Raw genomic sequence first — 15663 nt, 5'->3', positions numbered from 1 at the left:
CATACACCCCTGCCCTTCCTCTTCCAGAGAGGTGATTTCTGTCTCTGTCAGCGCGATGCATGGAGAGAAGCTCGCGAGGCTGAACCGATTCTGAACAACATATCCCGAGAGAGCCATGTTTCCATGAAACAGAGAATGTTACCAATCCTCTGAAAGTCTCTTGGAAGGCAACCCTCTTGCTCGAATATTAGTAGTAATAGTATTATATAGTAATTAGTAGAAGAGTAGTGACAGTAGTAGTAGTAGTTAAGTATGTAGTGCAAGCCACAGCAGTTAGTAGTTATTGACAAGTAGTTAGTAGTATTTGTAGTTATGTAGTAGTGGCAGTTGTAGTCTAGTAGTAAGTAGTACCAGTGTTAGTTAGTAGCTAGCCAGTAGTAGTAGTGACATCAGTAGTTTAGTAGTAGTAGCAGCAAGGCAGCACCATTAGGTAGCAGCAGAAAACAGATTTAGACTGTAGAAAGTTGTAGCAGTCGGTACAGGCAGTAATAGCCAGCAGTAGGTGTAATTGATGTAGTAGGTAGTATCAAGTAGCAGCCACATTTAGAAAATAGTAGTAGTAGTAGGTTTAGTAGTAGCAGCAACATATTTAAACGTTGGAAGTAGAGTTAGCAGCAGTAGCAGTGTAGCAGCCAGCGTAGTGGTAAGGATGTAGTAGTACCTGCAGTAACCGCTAGTTACAGTAGTAGCAGTACGTGCTAGTATCAGTCAGTAGTAATTGCAGCTAATAATAGTAGTAGCATGCAGTAGTTCCATTACAGACTTACAACGGGAAGCACACCCGAGAGCCTGAACACTGTGACACAGCCTATGCCAAACAGAGCCTAAACTACTTCTATGCTCGCTTCGAGCAAATAAACACCTGAAAAACACGCATGAACAGCACCAGCTGTCCGGGAAGACTACTGCGAGCATGCGCTGACCAACTGGCAAGTGTCTTCACTGACAGATTCAAATCTCTCCCTGTAGTAGTAGTAGTAGTAGTAGTAGTAGTAGTAGTAGTAGTAGCAGCATTAGTAGTAGCAGAAGCAGCAATTATATTAGTAGCAATAGTATTAGTAGTAATAGTAGCAGCAGCAGTAGTAGTAGAAGCATTTTTAATAAGAGTGGTAGCAGCAGCAGTGTTAGTAGTGGTGGTAATAGTAGTAGCTGTAGCAGTAGTAGTAGTAATAGTAGATGTATTAACAGTAGGGGTATTATATGTAGTAGTCACTCTAGCAGTAGTAGTAGTAGTATTAGTAGGAGCAGCAGTAGTAGTAGCAGTAGTAGTAGTAGTAGCAGTAGTAGTAGTAGCAGCAGTAGTAGTAGTAGCAGCAGCAGCAGTAGTAGCAGTAGTAGTAGTAGTAGCAGCAGTAGTAGCANAGTAGTAGTAGATGTAGTAGCAGTATTTGTAGATGTAGTAGTAGTTGAAGTGGTAGTAGCAGTAGTAGTAGTAGATGTAGCATCAGTAGTAATAGCAGCAGTAGTAGTACTTGTAATAGTAGCAGTAGTAGTATATGTAGCAGCAGTATTACTTGTATTAATAGCATTAGTAGTTGTTGTAGCAGTAGTAGATGTAGCATTAGTAGTACTAGTTGCAGTAGCAGCAGCAATATTAGCAGTAGTAGATGTAGCAGTAGTAGTAGTAGTTGTAGTAGCAGCAGCAGTAGTAGTAGTAGTAGTAGTAGTAGTAGTAGCAGCAGCAGTAGTAGTAGTAGCAGTAGTAGTAGCAGTAGTAGTAGTAGATGTAGTAGTCGCAGTAGATGTAGCAGCAGTAGTATATTTAGCATTAGTAGTACTAGTAGTAATAGCAGCAGTAGTAGTAGTAGTAGTAGTAGCAGTGTAGTAGATGTAGTAGTACTAGTAGATGTAGATGTAATAGTAGTAGTAGTGGTAGTAGATGTAGTAGCAGTAGTAGTGGTAGTAGATGTAGTAGATTTAGCATTAGTAGTTCTAGTAGTAATAGCAGCAGTAGTAGTACTTGTAGTAGTAGCAGTAATAGTATATGTAACAGCAGTATTACTAGTATTAATAGCATTAGTAGTTGTNAATAGTATATGTAACAGCAGTATTACTAGTATTAATAGCATTAGTAGTTGTAGCAGCAGTAGTAGATGTAGCATTAGTAGTACTAGTAGTAATAGTAGCAGTAGTAGTACTTGTAGTAGTAGCAGTAGTAGTATATGTAACAGCAGTATTACTAGTATTAATCGCATTAGTAGTTGTAGCAGCAGTAGTAGATGTAGCATTAGTAGTACTAGTTGCAGTAGCAGCAGCAATATTAGCATCAGCAGTATGGTAGATGTATCAGTAGTAGCAATAGTAGATGTAGCATCAGTAGTATATGTACTATTAGTTGTACTAGTAGTAATAGCAGCAGTAGTAGTAGTAGTAGTTGTGGCAGCAGTAGTAATATTAGTAGTTGTAATAGTAGTAGTAGTAGTTGCAGCAGTAGTAGTTGCAGTAGAAGTAGTTGCAGCAGTAGTAGCAGCATAAATATTATTAGCAGAATTAGTATTAGTAGTAGTTGTAGCAGCAGTAGTAGCAGCAGTAGTAGAAGCATCAGTAGTATATGTAGTATTAGTTGTACTAGTAGTAATAGCAGCAGTATTAATAGTAGTTGCAGCTGCAGTAGTAGTAGTACTAGTAGTAATAGCAATAGTAGCAGCAGTAGTAGAAGCATCAGTAGTAGTAATTGTATCCGCAGTAGTAGTAGCAGTATCAATCAATCAATCAAATGTATTTATAAAGCCCTTTTTTTATCAGCCGATGTCACAAAGTGCTGTACAGAAACCCAGCCTAAAACCCTAAACAGCAAGCAATGCAGGTGTAGAAGCACAGTACCAGTAGCTACCAGCAGGGTTAGGGTGTCAAGGGTCAGGATCAGGCTTATGGCTGTGTACCTGGCCAGAGCTTTGGCAGCTTTCCTGGCCTGGACGTCTCTCCTGATCAGGATGGTCTCCAGGTTGGTTGGACTGGGTATGAACCCCACCACTCCATCCTCTTTCACCGGACGCCCAAGCCACCAGTCACTATTAAACTTCTGTTCAGACAAGGCAGGGAACTGGATTTATTATTAATAATAATAATAATAATAATACATGGGACTCATTTAGCGCTTTTCAACGACCCAAATGTGCTTTACAAGTGTTAAAAACACAGGAGTCAAAACAAAACATCAGACTAAACAAGACATGAATAAAGAGAGGGGTGGGCTCAGAGAAGGGAAGGAGTGTGATGCATCCCCATAACCATCATCATTATTATCATCACCACATTATCACCATCATCATCACTATCAGAGAGTTAGGGGTTAAGGGTTACACTCTAACCTCTTTGACGTGTAGAAAGTCTCTGGCCTCGAAGGTGACAGCCTGGCCTGGTACTGGGATGTTGGGTTCATCTAAGTACTTGGAAAGTAGGCCAAAAATGTGTGTACTAGTTGAACAGTTATTAGCGTAATTACTAAAATGCTAAAGTGTTTCCGAATGATCGAAATTCAAATACGCATAATTATGAGTTGCTAGATGTTCACTACTTCTTCGCCAGCCATCCACCCCAGCCATCCCACCACATCACGCCCACCATCCACCCAACCCATCACATACAACAACCAGCCATCCACACCACACGCCACCACCCATCCACATCCACCCCACACCATCAACCCCACCCACCACCCATCCCATCCAATCCGACCAAGCCACATTCTTTCCTTTTATTAATTTAATAAAAGGTATTGTAACCAGATCATCAAACGTAACATATCATACCTCATTGAATATACCTCGATTTACATTTGAGTTATGTTACGTCTACTCAGCAGACCAGGCCCCGCTGCCTACCCAATGTTCCGTCTTTCTCTAATGTTCACCAGTAACAAGTCTGTTTGTCTTCCTGTACCAGTACAAGCGTCTGTTGTCCTTCCTGTTTTACCAGTAACGTCGTTGGTCTCGCCGGTTACCGCAGTACAAGTCTGTCTGTCTTCCCTGTTAAACAGTAACGTCTGTTGTCTTCCCTGTTACCAGTAAAGTCTGCTTGTCTCCCTGTTACCAGTACAATGTCTGATTTGGTCTTCCCCTGTTTAACCAGTACAAGCCTGTTGTTCTCTCGTTTAACCAGTACAAGTCTGTTGTCTTCCATGTTACCAGTACAAAGTCTGTTGTCTTTCTTGTTACCAGTACAAGCCTGTGGTGTTTGCTGTGCGGTGTAAACTTCTATTGTCTTCCCTGTTACCAAGTACAAGGCCTGTTGGTCCTCTCTGTTAACCAGTACAAAGCCTGTTGTCTCTCTGTTTAACCAGTACAAGCCGTTGTCTCTCTGTTTAACCAGTACAAGCCTGTTGTTCTCTCTGTTTAACCAGTACAAGTCTGTTGTCTTCCCTGTTTACCAGTACACCTGTTGTCTCTCGTAACCGTACAACTGTTTCTCTCTTTAACCAGTACAAAGCCTGTTGTCTCTCTGTTTAACCAGTACAAAAGCTGTTGTTCCTCTCTGTTTAAAACCAGTACAAGTCTGTTGTCTTCCCTGTTACCAGTACAAGCCTGTTGTCTCTCTGTTTAACCAGTACAAGTCTGTTGTCTTCCCTGTTACCAGTACAGAGCCTGTTCTTGCTTCTCTGTTACCAGTACAAGCCTGTTGTCTCTCTAGATTTAACCAGTACAAGCCTGTTGTCTCTCTGTTACCAGTAAAAGTCTGTTGTCTCTCTGTTACCAGTAAAAGCCTGTGGCGTTTGTGTGCGGTGTAACTTCTATTGTCTTCCCTGTTACCAGTACAAGCCTGTTGTCTCTCTGTTAAACCAGTACAAGTCTGTTGTCTTCTCTGTTACCAGTACAAGCCTGTTGTCTCTCTGTTACCAGTACAAGCCTGTTGTCTCTCTGTTACCAGTACAAGCCTGTGGCGTTTGCTTGTGCGGTGTAACTTCTATGTCTTCCCTGTTACCAGTACAAAGCCTGTTGTCTCTCTGTTACCAGTACAAGCCTGTTGTCTCTCTGTTAACCAGTACAAGCCTGTTGTCTCTTGTTTTAACCAGTACAAGCATGTTGTCTTCCCTGTTACCAGTACGTCTGTTGTCTCTCTGTTACCAGTACAAGCCTGTTGTCTCTCTGTTACCAGTACAGCCTGTTGTCTTCTCTGTAACCAGTACAAGCCTGTTGTCTCTCTGTTATAACCAAGTACAGCATGTTGTCTTCCTGTTACCAAAGTACGTCTGTTGTCTCTCTGTTACCAGTACGTCTGTTGTCTTCCCTGTTACCAGTACGTCTGTTGTCCTTCCCTGTTACCAGTACAAGCCTGTTGTCTCTCTCTGTTTAACCAGTACAAGCCTGTTGTCTCTCTGTTTAACCAGTAGACAAGCATGTTGTCTCTTGTTATAACCAGTACAAGCCTGGTGTCTCTCTGTTAAACCAGTACAAGCCTGTTTGTCTCTCTGTTTAACCAGTACAAGCCTGTGCGTTTGCTCGTCGGTTAACTTCTATTGTCTTTCCCTGTTACCAGTACAAGCCTGTGTTGTCTCTCTGTTAACCAGTACAAAGCCTGTTGTCTCTCTGTTTAACCAGTACAAGCCTGTTGTCCATCCTGTTTAACCGTACAAGCCTGTTGTTACTGTTTAACCAGTACAAAGGCTGTTGTCTCTCTGTTTAACCAGTACAAGCCTGTGGCGTTTGCTGTGCGGTGTAACTTCTATTACATTACCGGCAGACGACGACAACATCCCGAGTACCAGGCCAGGCTGTCACCTTCGAGGCCAGAGACTTTCTACACGTCAAAGAGGTTACAGTGTAACCCTTAACCCCTAACCCTAACCCTACCCTAACCCAAATCCCAGTACCAGGCCAGGCTGTCACCTTCGAGGCCAGAGACTTTCTACACGTCAAAAGAGGTTAGAGTGTAACCCTTAACCCCTAACCCTAACCCTAACCCAACATCCCAGTACCAGGCCAGGTGTCACCTTCGAGGCCAGAGACTTTCTACAGCGTCAAAGAGGTTAGAGTGTAACCTTAACCCCTAACTCTCTGATAGTGATAAGATGATGTGATAATGTGGTGATGATAATAATGATGATGGTTATGGGGATGCATCACACTCCTTCCCTTCTCTGAGCCCACCCTCTCTTTTATTCATGTCTCTGTTTAGTCTGATGTTTGTTTTGACTCCTGTGTTTTTAACACTTGTAAAGCACATTTGGGTCGTTGAAAAGCGCTAAATGAGTCCCATGTATTATTATTATTATTATTATTAATATAAATCCAGTTCCTGCCTTGTCTGAACAGAAGTTAATAGTGACTGGTGGCTTGGGCGTCCGGTGAAAGAGGATGGGAGTGGTGGGTTATACCCAGTCCAACCAACCTGGAGACCATCCTGATCAGGAGAGACGTTCCAGGCCAGGAAAGCTGCCAAAGCTCTGGCCAGGTACACAGCCATAAGCCTGATCCTGACCCCTTGACACCCTAACCCTGCTGGTAGCTACTTCTCACACCTGCATTGCTTGCTGTTTAGGGTTTTAGGCTGGTTTCTGTACAGCACTTTGTGACATCGGCTGATAAAAAAAGGGCTTTATAAAATACTTTGATGATTGATTGATACTGCTACTTACTACCTGTAGGCGATACAATTACTACTACTGATGCTTCTACTACTGCTGCTACATATTGCTATTACTACTAGTACTACTACTACTGCAGCTGCAAACTACTATTAATACTGCTGCTATTTACTACTAGTACAACTAATACTACATTATTCTACTGATGCTTCTAGCTATCTGCTTAGCTACTACTGGCTGCACAACTACACTATACTAATACTAATCTTGCTAATAATATTTATGCTGCTACTACTAGCTGCAACTTACTTCTACTGACAACTTAACTACTGCTGCAACTAACTACTACTACTATTACAACTACTAATATTACTAACTGCTGCCACAACTACTACTACTACTTACTGCTGCTATTACTACTAGTAACAACTAATACTACATATGTAACTAACAGATGCTTACATCATTACTATTTGCTACTATGATACATCTACCATACTGCTATGCTAATATTGCTGCTGCTACTGCAACTAGTACTAACTAATGCTACATCTTACTACTGCTGCTACAACTACTAATGCGATTAATAACTAGTAATACTGCTGTTACATATACTACTACTTGCTACTAACTACAAGTCTACTACTGCTCTATTACTACTAGTACTACTTAATGCTACCAGTCTACTACTGCTGCTACAACTACTAATGCTATTAATACTTATAATACTGCTGTACATTACTATTTACTCAACCACTCTACAAGTACTACTACTGCTGCTATTACTACTAGTACTACTTAATGCTAAAATCTACTACTGCTAGCTACATTACTGCGACTACTACATCTACTACTAACTACTGCTACTACTGCTTGCTATTACTACTAGTACTACTAATGCTACATCTACCTACTGCTGCTACAACTACTAATGCTATTAATACTAGTAATACTGCTGTTACATATACCTATTACTGCTACTAACTACAAGTACTACTACTGCTAGCTACCTTACTACTAGAAACTCAATGCTATAATCTACTACATCTACTACCACTACTACTGCTACTACATCTACTACACTATACTACTATCTATCATCAGTGATCATCCTACTTAGTACTACTAACATCTAACACACTGCTCTCCGACTACTACTACTACTACTACTGGGATAAGGCTATTAACTAACTATGTACTACTAATGCTAAATAAATACTACTGCTGCTACATGCTACTGCGAACTACTACATCTACTACTACCCTGCTACCTATGACTGCCTACTACTAAATACTGCTGCTTGCTACATGACTACTACTACTAATACTACTACTTGCTGCTGCTAACCTAAACAACTAGCTACTACTACTGCTAACATCTACTAACATGCTAATATTGCTGCTGCTAGCTGCAACTAGTACTAACTAATGCTACATCTCTACTGCTAACAAAAAACAACTACTAAGCTATTAATACAAGTAATACGTGCTGCTACATATGACTACTATACTAGCTACTGGATTATACAGTAACTACTACTGCTGCTATTAATACTGATGCTACAGTGCTAACTGACTAACTTACTTGCTCTACCACATCAACTACTACTCATCTAAAATACTGCTAACTACATCTACTACTACTGCTACACTACTAAAGCTACTCACTGCGCTACTAACTTACTACTACTACTACTACATCTAGTACCCAACCACGGCCAACTACTTACTACTCACTGCACTACTAATACTGCTGTCCTACTAAATACTGGCTGCTACACTGGTAACCTACTAATACTGCTGCTACTACTACTACTACTGCTACAACTCTAGTACTGGCACAGTACTACTACTAGACACTACTAATTGAAAAACTGTTGCTACACTACTGCTGCTAGCTAAACTCTACTACTGCTAGAACTAACTGCTGCTGACTGCTACACAACTAACTGACTACTACATCTAGTATGCAACTACTACTCTACAGCAAACTAACTAATACTGCCTGCGCTCCTATTAATCTGCATAAGCCTACTACTGCCTCCCTACTAATCTGAGTGCTACTACTACTACTACTGCTACTACACTAGTACTAGCAACTAGTACTACTATGCACTACTAATACTGTTATGCTAATCTACTGCTGCTACTACTACACTACTGCCTACTATGCTGCTGCATGCTACTACCTGATACTTGCTGCTGACTACTACTACTGCTACTAGACTACTACTACTGCTACTACTACTGCTGCTCCTACTAATATTACTATAACTGACTGCTAGAGTGACTACTACATATAATACCCAACCTACACTGTTAATACATCTACTATTACTACTACTACTGTCTACAAGCTACTACTATTAAACCAACCAACTACTAACACTGCTTGCTAGCTACACTCTTATTAAATGCTTCTACTAGACTACTGCTGACTGCTACAGATTATACTATGACTATTGCTACTGACATATAAATTTGCTAGCTTCTGCTCTACTAATAAGCTGCTAAATACTGACTACTACTAGACTGGACTACTACTACTACTGACTACACTACTTGTGGCTGGCCACTACTACTACTAACTACTGTCACACTACTTCTGCTAATTACTACTATACTACTTATTATTACTACTAATGTCCACACTACTACAACATCCTGAAACTGTTGAATACTCCAATCAAATCGTATTAGTCACATGCTCCGTACAACAGGTGTAGAGATAGACTTATACGTGAAAATGCTGATACAACAGGATGTAGTAGACCTTCCAGTGAAATGCTGCATACAACAGGTGTAGTAGACCTCCCAGTGAAAATGCTGAATAAGCAAAGGTGAAGGTAGACCTCAACAGTGAAAATGGCTGAATAAACCAGGTGTAGTAGACCTCACATGAAATCCTGAATACAACAGGTGTAGTAGACGACCTTACAGTGAAATGCTGAATACCCAAGGTGTAGTAGACCCTTACAGGTGAAATGCTGAAACAACAACAGAGTGTAGTAGACCTCCAGTGGAAATGCCTTGAATACAACAGTGTTGTAGACCTTATAGATGAAATCGCGAATACAACAGGTATAGGTAGACCTTACAGTAAAATGTAGAATACAACAGGTGTAAGTAGACCATTCAAAAGTGAAATGCTGAATACAACAGGTGTAGTAGGACCTCAACAGTGAAATGTGAATACAACAGGTGTAGTAGACCTTACAAGTGTAATGCTGATACAACAGGTGTAGTAGACAGTACAGTGAAATGCTGATAGCAACAGGTTGTAGTAGACCTCACAGTGAAAATGCTGAATACAACAGGTGTAGGTAGACCTCACAGTGAAATGCTGAATACAACGGTGTGTAGACTCACAGGTGAAGATGTGATACAACAGGTGTAGTAAGACCTTATAGTGAAATGCTGAATACACAGGTGTAGTAAAAGACCTCACAGTGGAAATGATGAAATACAACAGGTGATACTAGACTACAGTGAAATGCTACTAGCAAAGGTGTAGTAGAACTCAAAGCGAAATGCTAGAATACAAGAGTGTAGTAGACTCACAGTGAAATGCTGAATAAACAAGGTGTAGTAGACCTCAACAGTGAATGCCTGAAAAATACAACAGGTTGTAGTAGACCTTGACAGTGAACCTGCTGAATCAAAGTCGAGCCCTTAACCAACAATTGCAGATTAAATTGTTTTGGGTAAAGAATAAGAATAAAAGTAACTAAAGTAATGTAAAAGAGCAGCAGCAAAATAAACAATAGTGAGACTATATAACAGGTTGATACCGGTACACAGTCAAGTGTGTGGGGGCACGCGGTTAGTAATGAAGGCTATATACAGGGGGTACGAGTCCCATGTGTGGGGGCAACGGTTAGTATGAGGCTTATACAGGGGGTACAGAGTCCATGTGTGGGGCAACGAGTTAGTAATGAGGCTATATACAGGGGGTACAGAGTCATGTGGTGGGGGCAAACGGTTAGTAAATGAGGCTATATACAAGTGGGTACCGGTAAAATGAGTCATGTGCGGGACACTGGTTAGTATGAGAACTATAATAACAGAAGGGAGACCGGTCACGAGTCAATGTGAGGGGCACCGGTTAGTAATAAGGACTATGTACAGGGGGTACCCAGTAACAGAGTCAATGTGTCGCGGGCACCGGTAGTAATGAGGCTATATACAGGGGGTACCGGTACATGAGTCAATGGTGCGCGGGTCACCCGGTTTAGGTTAATGAGGCTTTAAAAATAGCAGGGGGTAGCAGAGTCCATGTGTGGGTGGCACCGGTTAGTAATGAGGCTATATACAGGGGGGTACCGGTACAGAGTCTAATGTGACACGGGCACCGGTTAGTAATGAAGGCTATATACAGGGGGGTACCGGTACCAAAGTCAATGTGCGGAAGGGCAACAGGTTAGTATAGAGGCCTATACGTACAGGGGGTACCGGTACCTAATAAGTCAAATGTGCGCGGCACCGGTTAGTAATGAGACTATATAACGGGGGTACAGAGTCAATGTGAGGGGGCACCGGGTTAGTAATGAGCTTATATACAGGGGGTAACGGGTACAGAGTCATGTGCGCGGCACCGGTTAGTAATGAGGCTTATACAGGGGTACCGGGTACCAAGTCAATGTGCGGGGGCAGCGCGTTTAGTGTCGAGGTTAATATGTAGCACTACTGGTTAAAAGTTTGGGGTCATTTTTAGAAATGTCCTGTTTTTGAAAGAAAGCTACATATTTTTTGTCCATTAAAATAACGATCAACTTGATCAGAAATACATGTGTAGACATTGTTAATGTTGTCAATGACTATTGTAGCTGGAAACGGCAGATTTTTATGGAAATATCCTACATTAGGGTGTACAGAAGGCCCATTAAGAAGAGCATCCGTCACTCCTGGCTGTTCCAATGGCAAACGTTGTGTTAGTTAATACAGAATTTAAATCTAGAGACAGAAGAAACGGCAACACTATTTAGAGCCGAGGTGCTGGACTAGCGGAGTAGAACAGCACACTATGGAACTCAAGATGCAAATTAATATTATACCGCCTTCATGCAGGGTTATAAATGAAAACAACTGCATAGGATGACTCATTTAATATCTGTCAAAAGAATACAAAAGGTATATCACAGGTGTTGTATCATGGATGGGTGTGAGCCTGATATCATTGGTTAATTCTCATTATTAAAATAGCATACAAAAAATATATATATGGATACGTACGATCTTAGATACCCATTAATGTCAGGTTTTTGGCCAGGAACTTAATTATGGTTTTGGTCACTAGAATGTCCCATTGGACCTTTTTTGTACATTTTTGTTTTTTCTTGGCTCTAATTATTGTTTGCACCTTGTAAAGTCATTCCTTGTTAGGTATTTAAGACCCTGTGCTGTTCTAACAGTTCCTGCTCAGTGTTTTGTATGTTAGCACCCAACAGCCACAGCCTTTGTGAACATATATTAACTCTAGTTGGATTTTTCCAGAGGCTTCTTGGTTTTGTTCTTGTTAATTTTTTTTGATTTAGCTTTTGAGGTTTTTGTTTTTTCCGCTGCTGTTCTTACCGACTAATTTGTGGGATTTATAATTTGAGCCTGAAGATTTTTTCCTTTATTAAACCTCCTCTCTAGTACTGCTGTGTCTGCCTCATCTTCTGGGTTCTGCCAATTATTAGTGACTGTTTTCTCGCACCGGGTCCTGACAGAAACACTGAGCCCATATAATATGAACCCCAGAGGCACCAGTACCCAGGACTTTTTTCCCAATGCTGTCCCAACAACGAAGGGGACTGGTCCAACGCCACGGAAGCCTGACTCTGGTTCAGCAGAAGGCGCTTCGTGGCTGGAACATTCTCCGAAACTTCTGTCGGAGATGATGGACTTGTCCATAAAGCAGATTTCTCGGATCAACTATTCTCCTGCAACCGCTTCTGCTCCAGTTCATATGCAGATATCAAGTGCCCGTGGGCAAGTTAACCCCAATGGCGAACCTTGTCTGGCCGCCTCCCAACGGTTCTCAGGTGATACCGAGTGTTTGTAAGGGGTTTTTTCACTCCAATGTTCTCATCTACCTTCGAGCTGCAACCGAAAGCTCGTCGTTTCCCACCGACGCCGGGCTTCCGACAGATAGCATATATTCATCACCCTGACTGTCGGAAAAAGGCCCTAGGCCTGGCTACTGCATGTGTGGGATGCCAAAGTCCCTGCTGTGCCAGACTACTCCTTACCTTTGCTGAAGAATTCAAGCGAGTGTTTCAAGGTTCCTAAACCAGCAGTCGCTGACATGCAGCCGAAACAAACAGCTCCTAGACATCTTCCGCCAAGGTCGGCGCAGCGTGAACGGGACTATGCCAATCCAGTTTCCACACGGTGGCAGCAGACGAGTGCTGGAACGAACGAGGCGCTCACAGTGTGTTTTTTGAAAGGTCTTCCAGACACCAAGAATCAGGATGAACTGGCCACTCAGAAGAACCCCAGAAACAACCTCGAGTCCCTGATACAGTTGGGCTTCAGCATAGACCCAGCGTCTGAGAGAGAGAGAGCTCAAACCGTAGATTCTCACCCTAAGCTCCTATCGGTCCAGCTCCCGAGTCTCCACCTTTTATCTTCGCTGACTCCACTCGAACCCATGCAGGTTGGACGCATCTCCCAGGATGAGGAGAGACCGCCGGAATGAGGGAGCGATCGCTGTCTATAATTGCGGCAAGAACCGGTGCCATTTCCTCTCCACAGTGTCCCGGGCCTCAGGGAAAGCGAGCCACTCTCCCCGTGCAGGCCTGGGAGGACTGTAACGGGAAACCATAACCTCCTCCCATCCATCAACTCGCCATGCTCATTCCAGTTACCACTTTCCTGGGACAAAATCCACGAAGCTCCCCTTCAAGCCTGAGGTAGAAGCTCTGGAGGTCCGACAGGTAAACTTCATGGATGGTGTCTGGGGCGAGAGGAAGAATGGCCGTTCCCTCTGACCTCATAAGTTGACCCATAAGAGGTTTACTAACGTTGTGATGGAAGCCCTTTGGGATTGGACCTTGTCACTCGTGTCACTACCCGTTAGCCCGTATCGCGACTTTTCAGTTGTCCCACCACCAGGAAGGTGATGAACTTTCATCTGTACCTCGTGTTCCGAAGTTCCCTCTCGTCTTGGATTTACCGCCTAGGCTTCAGACAGCCATAACCCTACCCTCACATCGACTGGTCTGTGGGCTACTATCAAGCACAGTGGGCGTCCTACGTGGCCAAGCAACTGTATCACTTCAACCAAGTTCCCAGAGTTCCCTCCCAGAGTACTCTTTAAGAATCCAGTCGACCTGTCCCGAGTTCAACGAGTGTTACCCGATGACCTTCAAACCGGTAATTTAGCAAACAGGAGGGCCACCGAAAATGACCACCGACCCATAGACCCTTACGATTGCCGCCATGCGACCTGTTTCGCGGGCACCTGCCCCCCCAGGGGTCGGATCTTTTCCCTATCTCGCTCCGAACGAGCTGCTATGGATACTACAGTCAAGGGACTTCTCTGGCCGCAGGCCAGCAATGCAGTCATTACCACTCACCGGCGGGCAGGGTTTTTCTTTGTTGGCCTCAAAAAAGACGGGGGATTACGTCCTTAGCATCGACTACCGGGGACTTAATGCCATAACACGTCCGTAACGCTACCCAGCAAACCCCTTATGGCCACAAGCCTTGGTGGAAGCTGCTCCAGGAAGGCAGTGGTCTTTCACTAAGCTTGACTTGCGGAAGCGCATACCATTCTTGTGCGGATCAAACCCGGTTGACGAGTGGAAGACCCGCTTTCAAACAACGCCTACTGGTCACTAAAACGAATACTTGGTGATGCCCTTCGGCCTGAAGCCAACGCCCCGGCTGTGTTCAAGCGCTCATGAACACGATGTGCTTAGGGATATGCTTACATTTTTTCGTGTTTGTTTACTTGGATGATGACATCCTCATCTTTCGAGCTCCCTTCAAGAACACACTAAGATGTCAGACAAGTGCTCAACGCCTTTTTCTAGACAGCCATTTGTACGTTTAGACCTGAAAGTGTGAATTCCATTCCTCTCGAGTACAATTCCTGGGATTTGTAGTGGAACCCGGTCCGAGTCCAGGATGGTCCAAAAGGGTAGGGGCGGTAGCAAAGAATGGCCCTCCCAAGTCCGTTAAGGAAGTTCAGCGTTTTCCTTGGGCCTTCAACTACTTCTACCGCAAAGTTCACAGAACTCAGCTCGGTGGCAGCTCCTCTCTCAGCGTTAACTCAAGGGTGGCATACACAAGGTTATTGTGGGGAAGAGAAGCTGAGAACGGCCTTCCAATGGACTCAAAGCAGCGGCGACTCCTCTCTGCTCCATCCTGACACTACCGACGGCGGATGAACCTTTTGTGGGTGGAGGTAGACGCATCAGAGGTTGGTGTTGGAGCTGTCCTGTCTCAGAGGGTTTGAAGACAAGAGGCTTTCATCTGCGCGCTTCTTCTTTCAACGGCTTAAGCCCCGGCCGAGAGGAATTTACGATGTTGGGGGATCGTGACTCCTAGCGGTTAAGAATGGCATTGAAGGAATGGAGCATCAGACTGGCTCGAGGGTGGCTTCTCAACGTTTCAAGTGGCTTTACGGACCACAAAAATCTGGAGTATATACAGCAATGGCGAAGCGGTTGAATTCCAGACAAAGCTCGATGGTCTCTTTTCTTTCAGTCCGATTCCAGTTTGATCCTCACCTATAGACCCGGGTCGAAGAAATCTCAAACCGGACGCCTTGTCACGAATCTAACTCTCTGCCATTCGAGAAGATACTGAATGAACTGTCCTTTCCGGCCGCTAAGATCGTGCTCCGATCTCGTGGCAAGTGGAGGATACCGTGAAACCAAGCTCAAGCCATCGAAAACAGGGACCCTGGAGGGAGGTCCTGCAAATGTTGTTTGTTAGCACCAAAGGCAAGAAGGTCCCAAGTCCTTCTGTGGGGAACACTCCTCTCGCCTCACCTGTCACCGAATCCGGGCGTAGGTTCGCACTTGAGAGTATTCATATTCCAGCGTAAGTTCTGGTGGGCCACACCAATAAAAGAAAAGAAACGTTGCCAAGCTTTGCGTCAAGGCCCCTGGGTCCCCGTGTGCTGCCAGGGGCAAATCTTCTCACCT

General features: G+C 43.5%; 1 protein-coding gene across 1 annotated transcript in view; it reads right to left on the bottom strand.

The window, feature by feature from the left end:
* LOC112075923 (voltage-dependent L-type calcium channel subunit beta-2-like) overlaps positions 1 to 15663 on the bottom strand; it is a gene marked incomplete at both ends in the record, with an annotated part of 40482 nt that overhangs the window by 23200 nt on the left and 1619 nt on the right. Inside the window, 2 exons of the mRNA XM_070441121.1 lie at positions 2883 to 3022; positions 3312 to 3389. Of these exons, the coding sequence (XP_070297222.1) occupies positions 2883 to 3022; positions 3312 to 3389 (218 nt within the window). The remainder of the gene's footprint in view (positions 1 to 2882; positions 3023 to 3311; positions 3390 to 15663) is intronic.

This window comes from Salvelinus sp. IW2-2015, unplaced genomic scaffold (assembly GCF_002910315.2).
Source record: "Salvelinus sp. IW2-2015 unplaced genomic scaffold, ASM291031v2 Un_scaffold3469, whole genome shotgun sequence".
Taxonomy (NCBI): Eukaryota; Metazoa; Chordata; class Actinopteri; order Salmoniformes; family Salmonidae; genus Salvelinus; species Salvelinus sp. IW2-2015.
This window is presented reverse-complemented; position numbering and strand designations above follow the sequence as displayed.